General features: G+C 32.1%; 1 protein-coding gene across 1 annotated transcript in view; it reads right to left on the reverse strand.

Annotated features, from left to right (window-relative positions):
* Window positions 1-298: 298 nt before the first annotated feature.
* IPMK (inositol polyphosphate multikinase) overlaps window positions 299-13,965 on the reverse strand; it is a 41,937-nt gene continuing 28,270 nt past the window's right edge. The window contains exons 5-6 of the mRNA XM_057736917.1: window positions 6,760-6,841; window positions 299-5,534 (exon numbers count right to left, since the gene is read on the reverse strand). Of these exons, the coding sequence (XP_057592900.1) occupies window positions 4,909-5,534; window positions 6,760-6,841 (708 nt within the window). The 3' untranslated portion in view covers window positions 299-4,908. The remainder of the gene's footprint in view (window positions 5,535-6,759; window positions 6,842-13,965) is intronic.

The following is a 13,965-nucleotide window of genomic DNA, read 5'->3' on the forward strand; positions in this document are numbered from 1 at the left end:
CAAGTCAATTTGTTTCTCCTATAGTCTACTTCTACGAGGCTGATTCCAAAGATTTTAGACTATGATAGAAAAAAATAAATATTCATACAAAGTAGTTTACATACGTTTTCCTTTCCAATGCATATGCTTTTCTATTAACATCCTGTCTTAATTATCTTTGAACCTTTAACAATTCCTACACTTTTTGGTATACGACATGTACTCTAATATTTGTTGAATGAATCAGTTATTTTCAAACTACCATGAGTTTGTTAGCATATTACAATTAATGAAAAAAGCTCCAATGCAAAACATTTTAATAGGTTGTCAAATATACAGTTATTAGAATTATCTAAATATCACTTATATAAAAATTGGTATATCACATTAGATGACTCTATAAAATAAACACACAAATCACACATTGACAACAACCCCTGCAGTCCAAGAACACCCCCCATCAATAGTACAAATTACAAACATATTTTTAAAAAAAGAAAGACATTGTTTAGACATTTAAACCAAAGTAACTTCGACTAGACTAAATACATTCATTCATCAAGTACAATAAATTTAGCATAGTCACTAATAACACAATTTTAGGTGCAATTTCACATGCTTTCATAAATCTTCCAGTTCAGTTCCCACAGTAAAGTGTCTTTGTGCACGCCATTTTCATTTATATGCAGGTGCATCATATATCATACTTAAGACTATTTCACTTCATAATTAAATGTGTTAATATATACTGTAAGTGAATACCAGGCCAAAATTTAACCCCAGTGATGACAAATTTTAACAATTAAAAAAATTCTTTACAGTATATTCTAATTTGTTTAATTGCATGAGTACTATATTTCCTCTTACTAAACACTATCAAAATAAGAATTTAAATATTACCTCCAAAAACATGGAGACTCCAACCTTCTTAAAACATTAACAAGCATTTTAAGTAACAATACAATCATTCTGTAAGTCAAAAAGTAATTTCATATTCATTGCCAAATTTAAAACACCAGTGATCTGAAGATTGAAGCCTAAAATATTTGCAGTAAATTGTAAAGTACAATTTTTAAAATGTGCAGTAATTTGCTTGTGAATATGTAATGGAATGTTTTTCACAGTAATGTTATGTTAAAACACTACTCTAAATGAACAGTCTAAGTAAACGTACCTTTACCAGCAAAAGTAAAAAATTAAGGCTTTCTAATGCTATCCATAATTATTACCTGAACTCAAATGTTAGAGAGGTTACAATGCTGCAAAGTATTATTTTTAACCTCTTTAACATATTGTTAGTTGCTTCATCCCAATTATTACTTTATCTTTACACAAAGCTGCATGTTAGTTAACTTTATTATCTTTAAGTAAGCATTTCTCCATATCTCTATTTTAATTTAGCCCCCAACCCACCAACCCATCTGGACAGAATGCTGGAAATGGTTAGGGCTTTGTCTGATTGAATCACAACTATATATTCAGGGGTTAAAAATGCTTGTCACATTTATATTTCTGAATAAACTAAGATGCCTGGCTTCCATAGACAACATTACTTTTTTCCCTAAAGCATTAACAGACAATTGCTACCTTTTTACATGACTAAATTGACATTTTTTTTTCCAACTGAAGTCTAGGCTATGAAGACATTACAGGATGTAATGGAAGGATAACCAAGGCTACAATTATATCAAATCAAGGTTAAAGGCACTGGATAAGGAAGATTATTACCAAGCATTGTAAACAATTTTTAAAGCAAATCAAGTTTTAAAGTATCAAATGCCAAACCAGTAAGAGCAAATGGTACTAAAACGATGACAATGCTTTAAAATAGTGGACAAAATTTCTGTAATTTCACAAATAAAATTCTTTCATTGTTCTACCATTTTCTTTCATCCTACATTATCTTTAATATTCCAAATCCTAGAAACAAGTATGTTTTCAGATGCATGAAACAAGAAAATCGCAACTGAAATACCTCTCTGCAAATTAATTTTATCTTAAGTTACATTATAAATTTGATGTATGTATGGTATAGAGATATGAAGAACATCATCTTGGAAATCATAAAATAGTAAATTATATTCAATTAAATCATTAAAAAAAGATCTTATTCAGTTGAACACAATCTAAAGTCCCACAACAGCAAATTGTAGTGTAAAGAGGCATAGTAAGTACAATTTCCAGACACATAAAACAAATAACAAATACTGAGTTGAAAATACCACATGCTCCATGTTAGTCATTTAATACACACATTTTCACAGCTGTTTCTTGAAAAACTATTTAGATAAAATATTTAGCATTTATCAATTGTAAATTTATTTGAATCTGTGCAACTTCCATCCATATTAAAATATCAATTAATGTAAATACTTTATTATAAAACTATTATACAATTTAATTTTTTTTAGAGAAGTGTATTATTCACTATTCACAATTTCTTAAAGTCCTTTTCATGAGTGCATTCCATAAGAAATACACTAAAATCATTATTTGTGTTTCCTAGGGGGAAAAAACTATGGTAATCCCATTAACCCAAACTATATCCTGATTATTATTTCTTAAACATTTAAATTTGCTTGCTGAATAGTGAGCATTCATCCCCATAGTGGTAAATTTCAGCATAATGTTAAATGACTGGACTAGACAGTAAAACAGTCACATGTAGATAACAAAATCGGATACTTGTTCTGTTAAGCTTACTTATAAAGTAACATAAAATGGGCATTGGATAACAGTGATAAAAAAATGTAAACAAACAGAATTAAACGTGAATCCCTTCCCTGAAGAACAAAAGATAAAAGCATTTCTTGTTTTATTAAAACAAAACATTACCTATTGTATCAAAAAGGTAAGACACTGATTTTACAAAACTATATTTCCATATATGGATAAAGAAAATATGGAACAACTGATTCACACTTTATTGAGCTAAAATGCACAAAAAATCTGATAATACCTAAATTTATTAAGTTCATTGTACATAGGTTGATACCACCCCATGCAAAAAAAAAGTCTCGTTTTGTTAAGATTCAGAATAGTGTTTAATCATCTGAGCTTAAGATTTATTGAGTCTCTACCCAAATAACAACAACAACAAAAGTCTACACTGCAGGACAACAAAAGTAAAACTAAAAAATTTCTATTAACTATGACTTGAATTTCATCCCCACAAAAAAAGCTACAATACACATTTAGACAACAGAGAAAAATATGAAGTCCTTATGGAAAATATCTACACTGACTCTAAATTAAAACATTTAAAAAAATCAAATTTTGCTATAACAAATGCATATGAATTTTAAAGGTATTCAGGCTTAATAAATTTACTAATAAGCACAGAATTCATAGAGCATTTGTTACTTCTCTGTGTTCAGATATTTGCAAAAGTACATTCAGAAGAGGGTTGGAAAGGTGATATAAACATAAAATTGTGATATTTTCCTTCACACTAAGAAAGGCGCTTGAATTTAAAAGTTTAATTTGTAATTCTGGGGGGAAACAGTCTAATAGTTCACAAGTCTAAAACAATTTCCAGGAATATGGCAAGACTGTTAACTACTTAGATGTTTTATTAGCGAATCAAAGTGTAAGTAATGAAAACATAAACCTTTAACATATTGCAAATTTAATTTCAAAGTTTTAAATGTTTCTAATTACAAATGACTAGTTATGTTTTTAAAGGGGTAGATGTGAAACAGAGATAATACTTACACATCTAATTTTTCAATGAAAAATAGCATTGCCCCCCGTGAAATTAAATTATAATTTCTCTCTTGAATATGATATACAACTGTTTTGAGTAAGAATGAAACAGAAGCGAATGAAACAGAAGCATGAATTTAGATACGTACCAAACTGTATGACGTACTGATTTACACACAGTATTTTTGATAGCACTCACAACACTAGATGTTGTCCTTCAATGCTTATTAGAAGTTTGAGAAACACCTTTTAGCAACATATATTCTTACCACTGCTTAACTAAATGGGGACATATAAATACACGAATTGCAAAAGAAAAAACTCTCAAAAGTTATTTAAAGGAGAAATAAGAGGAGCTTCAATCATCCACCTTTCTAAAGCTGCAGTCAGAGTATGAAAAGTATTATATTGTTATAATACTTGTCACAATGTACTAAAATTCCAATTTTCCCATAAATTAAAGATTTTAAAAGGAAAACATTTTGTTCCTTGCAAATAACTCCTCTCTTCCCTAACCCTGGCAAGACTAATTATCAGTGCCCTTAATTTCAAGACTTTTGTTGTTGTTGTAGTTGCTGTCCATTTCAATTATCTTTTTCATGGAGTATTTTGAAATATGTATATAAGTGGAAATTAAAGGGAAAATCTGCTTTTGGAACGCAAGAATTCTAAATCATTTTACTAAGAAGCACCTTTTGATATGATGGTCTGAACTTTTAATATAAAACCTAAACAGTACTTATTTCTGTAGAATTTTCTCCAGTTTTAATAACTTCATACATAGCAATACTAAGGATATCAACCTGTGCTTTCGAGATTTTTGAAAGTGTTCTAATAATGTAATGAGTTTAGATATGGCTCACTGTCAAGGCTGGGTGGACAGAGATTTCATGATAAACTGGCTACAGAAAGCTAACTAAAGTTGTAATGATGGAATAATGGTTTGTATTCTGCTTGAGCCAAACAGAGGTTTAAGCCACATGCCACCTCATTCCCTGCTTAACATTCCTAAGTTTCTTTATTCTTTATAGTTTTCTAATGAACAAAGAGTTAGTTTTCCTGAGTAAGATTATAAAAAAGTTAACCCTTCTACCAAAAGTATAAAGACAAATAAAATGTAGACTCACAATACAACTTTTTTACACAGCATTACAAGTGCAGAGTTATTAACTGCTGCTCTTCATTATGACTGCCCCACCCCTTTAAAAGACGGCAGCAAAGGATTCAATTGTCTAAAATACTCTGCAGTACAGTAATTAAATGCTTCAGTCCATAAACATATCCCTCATCTACTGTGTTGCTAGGGAACACATGAGCAAAGTCTATCATTCGTACTTCTACTTCCGCCATCTCTTGACAACCAGTGGGAAGATGGTAGAAAACTTTTTCCAGTTGGGAAAGTACATTTCCGTTTAAATGTTCCTGTGACATGCTTTTCCACCCATTGTCTTTTTGCTCTATATTTTCAACCTTCAATGAAGTCTGACTGTGATGCTTTTTTGAATACATTTTCCTGTGACGAGCATACATTTTGGACAAGCTTTTGCCCACGGAAGCCTCTATTTTTCCATTCGCTGTGGAACTCAACAGGTGAAAGTTATTATTGTACTCCAGTACATCTGTGTCTGAGAGCTGTCCTTTGGACAAAAACTTTTCTGCCAAAGTTCTGTCGTTCAATTTTGTGGTAGTTGGCTGAGATGAACCTTCATAAACAAAGAGTAATGAACTTGCATAAAAGTTAAGCTGCTTCTGGCTTTCAAACCATTGCAAAATATTCTCAATCTTCTCAATACTGGCAGCAATAGCATCTTTTCTTAAGCAGAATCCATTATGAAAAAAACGGGAGACTCCTATAAAAAGGAAAATACTAGGATTATAATGAAATTATGAAATAACTATCACTTGGAAAGTAATCTCATCTTAGGTACAATTCTTTAATTTTCTCCCATCAGCCCATACAATTAAGTGAACACATAAGAATTCTAGTCAAACACAGAATCTTGGAGCTCAACTTAATTTCTGATGGAAGATGTTCTTACTAGAAAACATATAAATGACACGTAATGTGAAATACCTTATTTAGACAAAAAATTTACTACAGGCAGACTGCTAGTTTAGTGCTCTCTCTATATATTCTCCTAAGGAATTATTCCAAGATTTGCTTCATTTGCTATTATGAAGAATTTTATAGTAAGATTACATGTTTGTTAGAATCACATTCAAGAACTAATCTAGAACCTAGAGTCAAATCATAACCATTTTTAATGATGTCAACAACCCAATACCAAAATACCGAACCATAACTGTACTTAATTTATGTTCTCAATAACATTGATTAAATCAGTCTTTTCACAAAAGTTGAGCTCACTCTGGGGACTAGCACTACTCCAAGTTGAGTATGTTATTCAATATTGAGACTTTTACATGTTTTACCCTATCAGATTAGGCCTGTTTTAAAATTATGTATGCATATTTTATCATATTTGGGAATTCATGGATATATAAATTTGATTTTTGCTGTTCCCCTACTTTAGAACAGAAACAGCTAAAAAATACTCATATTAGCCTGAGAAACATTTTAATAAAGAGCCAATCTGGGGAATTTCCTGGTAGTCCAATGGTTAGGTCTCCATGCTTCCACTGCAGGGGACACAGGTTTGATGCCTGGTCAGGGAACTAAAATCCCGCAAGCCGCATGGCACGGCCAGAAAAGAGCCAATCTGAAAATTATCTTGTTATTGGTTAAGTATACGAAGGCAAATATTAACTGTTAAGGGCACACTATACATGATTATTTTGTATACATAAAATAAAAATTCTTCAAACTATTTATACTTAAGTTCTTCCCCATCTTGGATAGAGCTAATAATAAACTTTAAAAGAATATTATTTCTGGAAATCTGTGCTACCACTGCTTTTATAATATCTTGGCCATAAATATTTTAGAAGCATATATGTTAAGACTTTATTGTGAATTGGCTCATTATACCAAAGGAGAAAACTGAAATCACTTTAGAATTATTCTGATAACTGTGTAGTAATAAAAGCACTGAAGTATGGTTTTTCAATCCTTACCATCCTTTAGAGTTTCTTTTGTTAAGCTTCTTCCATAGTGCTGGTTTTGTGTCTCATAGCTATCAGAATGAACATGATAAACCTGTCAGGAAAAGCAATGAATGTTAAAAACTAATAGTTCTTGACACTGGTTGCAGGGATGGGTGAGTGGGGGGGAATTCCAGCAATGCAAGGATGGTTAAAGATGAGAAGATCTACTCATGTAATTCATTCTAATGGATTCAAGATGAAAAAAAAAATCATACTGTCATATCAATGAGGCTGAAAAGGTATTTGGCAAATTTAAATCCACTATCGATGAAAACTCTTATTTCCAATACAAAAAAAATTACCCATTCTCAATCCACCAAAAGTTAGCCTGAAGTTTAAAGTAGAAATAAGGAAGCATCTGTCCTAAAATACAAGAAACTTTCACAATACAAGACACTCTACCACAATGTCTTTTATCATCATTATTATCTAATATTGTTCTGGAGTTTCTAGCAAATGCAAATAGATAAGAGAAAGAAAAAAGGGGCATAATAATTTGAAAAGGAGGCAACAAAAATTACTCTTTGTAGATAATGATTGTATACTGGAAAATCAATTTAAAAACTAACAAAAACAATAAAAACTTGAAATGGTGACAATACAAATTAGTAAACAGAAAATAAGCTATCATATATACAAACAACTGGCTAGAAAATGTAATGGAAGACCCCATTTACAAATCAAATAAAAAGGAAATAAAACACAGGCATAAACTAAAAAAGCCTAAGATCTATATAAAAATGTCTTTAAAATATTCCTAAGACATGCACATAAACACATAACCATGTTCTCAGAAAGGAAGATTCAACATCTTAAAAAAAATAATTAATCTAGAAGTAAAATCAGATTACAATAAAACACCAAAAATTATTTTAATCATATAAGCTAATTTTAAAGTTCATATAAAAAAACAAATTGCTAAGGAAAATCCAAATAAGATCAGTAAGGAGGGACTAACCTTGCCATCCTACCAAATATTGAAACATATTTTATTTACACTTCTTCCAACTTTATTGAGGAATAAATGACAAGTATAATTGTATATATTTAAAGTGTACAATGTGATTATTTGGTATACATATACATTGTGGAATGATTACTAAGATCAAGAAAATAAACACAGGTATCACCTCATACAGTTAATTCATTTTTAGTGTGTGTATGTAGTGAGAATCCTTAAGATCTGCTCTCAGCCAATTTCAAGTATACAGTATCATATTATTAACTACAGTCACTCTGCTATACATTAGCTCCTCAGAACTTATTCATCTTATAACTGAAAGTTTGTACCCTCTGACCTACATCTCCTCGTTTCCCCCTCCCCCAAGTTCCAGGAAACTCCCATTCTAGTCTCTGTTTCTATGAGATCAGCTTTGTCTTTTGGGTTTCTTTTATTGATTCCACATGTAAGTGTTACCACACAGTAATCTATCTTTCTTTGTCTGGCTTATTGCATATTTAGCAAAATGCTCTCTGGTTTCATCCATGTTGTTGCAAATGGCAGGATTTCCTTCTTTCTCATGGCTGAATAATATTCCATTGTATAGATAAAGAACCGCATCTTCTTTATCCATTTATCTGCAAATGAACACTTAGGTTGTTTCCATATCTTGGCTATTGTGAATAATGTTGCAATGAATATAGAAGTGCATATATCTCTTCAAGATAGTAATTCCATTAAAACATACTTTAGAATCGAAAAAATATGAGAAGCCTATATGTGATAATGGTATTTTAAACCAGCAGAAAAAGATGGATTATTATTAAATGGTGTTAGTATGATTAAGTAGTGATTTGGAAAAAAATAAACTGTATTTATAACTTATACCAGGATAAATTCCAAATACATGCAAAGACCAAAATGAGCAAAACAAAATGCCTCCCCAGCCCAAGATGGACGATTCCTTAAATAACTGATAACTAGAGAAGGCATTTCCAACTAAAACTCAAACATTTCTATCACAAACAATATTTTTTTAAAGTGTTCATAGTGTTTTTGCCATTCAGAAATCAAAAGACAAACAGAGAAAAGGTGTTTGAAATGTATACGATGAACAAGGAGCATGTTTACTCTTATGGGAAAATGAACAATGGATCTGAAGAGTTCACTGAAATCAAACAGCTCTCAAATATACCAGGAACAGTCTACCTCAAAATTGTGGCAACCAAAAATGCCTCCAGAGACTGCCAAATGACTCCCTGGGGAATAAAACTGCCTCTGGTTCAAAACCACCGCTCTGCATCAGGCAGACTGCCAATGTCTACAGCAATTATAAATGCATACAGTAAGCTCAGCAATTCCCCTCTAAGAGCTTATCCCATAAATACCCTAGCACACTGGTGGAATGAGGTAGGTCTCTGGTTATTCATCTGTAACATTACTTCTAAGAGCAAAAGAGTGGAAACAAGTCGAAGGATCCATCAAACTAAGCTGGTTAAAGTGTAACACTGCACCAACTATGGAAAAATCTCCATGATATCTTACATAAAAGAAAAAGCAAGATACAGAACAGTGTTCAAAGTAGGTAAGTTTTGCAATAAAGGAACACATATATGCAGTATTTACCTGTATATGTTTAAAATATTTCTGGAAGGACACATTGGGGGAAAAATCACTATAATATAGTATCCTGTGTGGAGGGTGACTTCTCACTGTATGTTTCTACACTTTTTGGAGTTTGAGCCATACAACGATGTATCTCATCAAATTTTAATTAAATATTTTTAAGAAGCATTAAGAATACACTGTTATAAGAAAAAAATATCAAAGTGTACACAAATATATGCAGTTTATTGTATGTCAATTATATCTCAATAAAAGTTCTGAATAAAAAAAAAAAAGATTACATGGCTTTAGGGACTTCGCTGGTGGCCAGTGGTTAAGAATCCCGAAGCAGAAGGGAGCGAGTTTGATCCCTGGTCAGGGAACTAGATCCCACACGCATGCTGCAACTAAGAGCCCACATGCCGCAACTAAGACCCAGCATAGCCAAATAAATAAATAAATATTTTTTAAAGAATACATTGCTTTAGAAACTGATATAAAATAACTTTCAGTCTGATATGGCTAATTACCACCTATCTCAAATGTTTATTCAAAAAGTTAAAATAGAATCCTGTTCTTACACACACAGCCTATTAAAGAAAGACAATTTATCTTGAACAAAGTGTTACTATGAATAGAGAAAAGCATTCTACAAATACCAAAATTATATTTGACTACAGGAAAAGCTATTTTTATAAGAATAGTTAATCATATCCAAAATGTGTTAGAATATATATATATATTCATGTTCTCTATGCACAAAAATATGTGTAAAAGAGGATTTTCAAAGTGACAGAGGTATTAGCTAATGCTATGTGGCAATTACATGGCAATATGTAAATGTATCAAATCAACATTGTACAACTAAAACATACACAATGTTATATGTCATTTATGTTGCAATAAAAAAGGATGAAATTGAGAAAATTAATAATCTGAAGAAATATATTAAATAAATGAGAAGAATTTTCAAATACCCAGTCATGCAAACTAAAAACTAGGAAATGTACCAAAAAAAAAAAAAAAAGAATTTTCAAAATCATCATCATTCTACCACTCAGGGATGTATTTTCTAAGCTAAATTAAATTTCACACATGAAAAATCTAGATTTCACACACAGACCAAAGCTAATCAGTTTCTGTGGGACTCCTTTATTAATATTCCCTCTTCCTCTATTTACTTATATTCATTTATTTTTTATTGAAATATAGTTGATTTATAATGTTGTATTAATTTCTACTTTACTAGTTAAAGCTAGAATGTAAAGAGACCTGAGAATTTCTCCAATCTCTACCCAATGCCCAGTCTTGGTCAGTCACAAAGATATTTGTATATCAAAAGTTACAGTATCACCTTAAAAATATTTTTAATAGAATGGTAAGCTGGAAGACATAAGCAGGACAGAATGACAAACAAACCAACAAACAAAAAGCTCCAGCACTTCCTGGATCATATGAGTTGTTTATTTTACATGAATTCATGTTAGTAGCAAACCAATTCAAATATCTTTAGCAAAACACATTTCCTATTAAATCAAATCCTATTAATGGAAAAAAGAAATTTGAAGGGTTACTGTTATCCACTATTATAGAGGAAAAAAAGATACACAAAGAGTCTGATTTTTAGACAATGTGATCAATAAAGATCAAAAGAGAAGTATATCTTGGTCAAAAATTTAAGTTATTGCCAAAATTATACTGGAACATCTGAAATTAAATCACCTAAAATCTTGAATTACATTTTAAAGAAATACAATTTTTAGAAATTTACCTCATGCCTTAGAGGACTGGGGCGGGGAGGGTGGGGGGGACCCGAGGGGGGGGAGTCAAGGAAGGGAGGGAATATGGGGATATGTGTATAAAAACAGATGATTGAACCTGGTGTACCCCCAAAAAAAGAAAAAAAAAAAAAAAGAAAGAAAAAAAAAAGAAATTTACCTCAGATAAGTAAACAATATGTAATTATAAACTGCTAACTTCTATATAAAGGAAGCCAAGAAAACAAAAATAGGGGAACCCAAATTGATCTACAGATCCAAAACAATTCCTACCAAAGTCCCAGCTGACACTTCTTTACAGAAATTGACAAGTTGATTCTAAAATTCACATGGAAGTTGAAGGGATCCAGAATAGTCAAAACAATCTTGGAAAAAAGGAACAACGTTGGAAGTCTAACAATTCCTGGTTTTAAAACTTATTCCAAAGCTACACTAATCAAGACAGTGCAGCTCTTGGGAGTTCCATGGTGGTGCAGTGGTTAGGACTCAGCGCTTTCACTGCCATGGGCCTGGATTCAATACCTGGTCAGGGAACTAAGATTCTGCATTCCACGGCCAAAAAGAAGACAATGTGGTTCTGAGAAAAATATCTGCAAATCATATATCTGATAAGGGGTAATATTCCAAATATATAAAGAAGTCAGACAATTTGATAGGAAAAAAATTTTTTTAAGCTCTTTATTGGAATATAATTGCTTTACATTCTTGTACCAGTTTTTGAGGTACACCAAAGTCAATCAGCTGTATTTATACACATATCCCCATATTCCCTCCCTCCCGCGACTCCCCCCTATCCTCCCCATGCAGAGGAATTGAATAGACATTGTGCCGAAGACAACATCCAAATGGCCAACAGGAACATCAAAAGGTGCTCAACATCACTTATTATCAGGGAAATGCAAATCAAAACCACAATGCAATACCACTTCACACCTGTTAAAATGGCTATCATCAAAAAGACAACAAATAACAAGTGTTGGTGACAATATGGAGACAAGAGAACCCTTGAATAGTACTATAGGAATGTAAACTGGTGCAGCCACTATGGAAAACAGTATGAAAGTTCCCCAAAAACTTAAATTAGAACTACCATTACGATCCAGAAATTCTACTTCTGCATATATACCCAAGAAAAAGAAAACAGGATATCATGGCACTATAGGCACTCCCTGTTCATTGCAGCATTATTCACAATAGCCAAGATATGGAAACAACCTAACTGTACATCAATGAATGAATGGATAAAGATGTGGTGTATACAGGCATATCTCATTTTACTGAACCTGACAGATATTGTGTTTTTCACAAATTGAAGGTTTATGGCAACCCTCCATTGAACAAGTCTATCAGCGCCATTTCCCCAACAGCATCTCCTCAGTTCATGTCTCTGTGTCACAGATGGTAATTCTCACCATATTTCAAACTTTTTCATTATTATTATATCATTATGTTATGTGATCAGTGAACTTTCATATTACTATTATACTTCTTTTGTCATTTATTTTAGCAATGAGGTATTTTAAAATTAAGGAATGCCCACTGTTTTTTTAGACATAATGCTATTGCTTAACACATTAAAGTATAGTATAAACATAACTTCTGTATGCACTGGGAAACCAAAAAATTCTTGTGACTTGTTCTATCGTGATATCTGCTTTACTGAAGTAGTCTGGAGCTGAACCCACAATATCTCCCAGGTACACCTGTAAATAAACAATGGAATATTATTCAGTTATGAAAAAGGAAACCCTGCCATTTGCAACAGCATAGATGGACCTTAAGGGCATTATGCTATGTGAAATTAAGCCAGCTAGAGAAAGACAAATACTGCACAGCATCACCTGTACATGGAATCCAAAAAACCCAAAAACTTATAGAAACAGAGAATAGAAAGTAGTTACCAAGGGCCGGGAGGAGGTGGAGGAAATAGAAAGAGGCTGGTATTCACCTTTTAGTTATAAGATGAATAAAGTCTGAGGATCTAATGTAAAACACAGTGACTAAATTGATAACACCATATTGCATCACTGAAATTTGCTAAGAGGGTAGAACTTAAATGTTCTCACACACAAATAAAAGATAAATATGTAAGGTGATGTAGGTGTTAATTAACTAGATGAGTGAATCCTTTCATAATGTGTATATATATCAAATCACCACAATGTATACTATAAATATCTTTATGTCAATTATACCTCGATAATGGTGAAAAAAAAACAAAAAAAAAACATGGTTTTGGCATAAAGACAGGCACTATGAAGCAACAGAAGAGAACTGAGAGTCCAAAAATAAACTCTCACATTTATGGTCAATTTATTTTCAATAAGGGTGTCGAGAATGGGGGAAAAGAATGGTCTTTTCAACAAATGGTGCTAGGACAACTGAATATCCATACGCAAAAGAAAAAGTTTGACCCTTTCCTCAAACCACACCCAAAAATAAAAAATTTCAACTTTTGTACTCCAAAGCCATTATCAGGAAAGTGAAAAAACAAGCCACAGAAAAAATAACCCAAATTAAAAATGGGCAAAGGATCAGAACAGACATTTCTCCAAAGAAGATATGCACATGGTCAATAAGCACATGAAAAGAGGCTCAATACCATGAGCCATTAGGGAAACGCATATAAAAACCATAGTGAGGTGCCACTTCACACCCACTAGGATGGTTTATAGTAAAAGAGAGAGAGAGAGAGAGAGAGACAATAACAAGGTATACATCATTGGTAGAAATGTAAAATGGTGCAGGAACTTTGGAAAAACACTTTGGCAGTTTCTTAAAAAGTTAAACTTAATGCACAGTACCCACCAATTTCAAATTCAGGAACTACCCCCACCCCCCAAACAAAAACAT

This window comes from Hippopotamus amphibius, chromosome 5 (assembly GCF_030028045.1).
Source record: "Hippopotamus amphibius kiboko isolate mHipAmp2 chromosome 5, mHipAmp2.hap2, whole genome shotgun sequence".
NCBI classification, from domain to species: Eukaryota; Metazoa; Chordata; class Mammalia; order Artiodactyla; family Hippopotamidae; genus Hippopotamus; species Hippopotamus amphibius.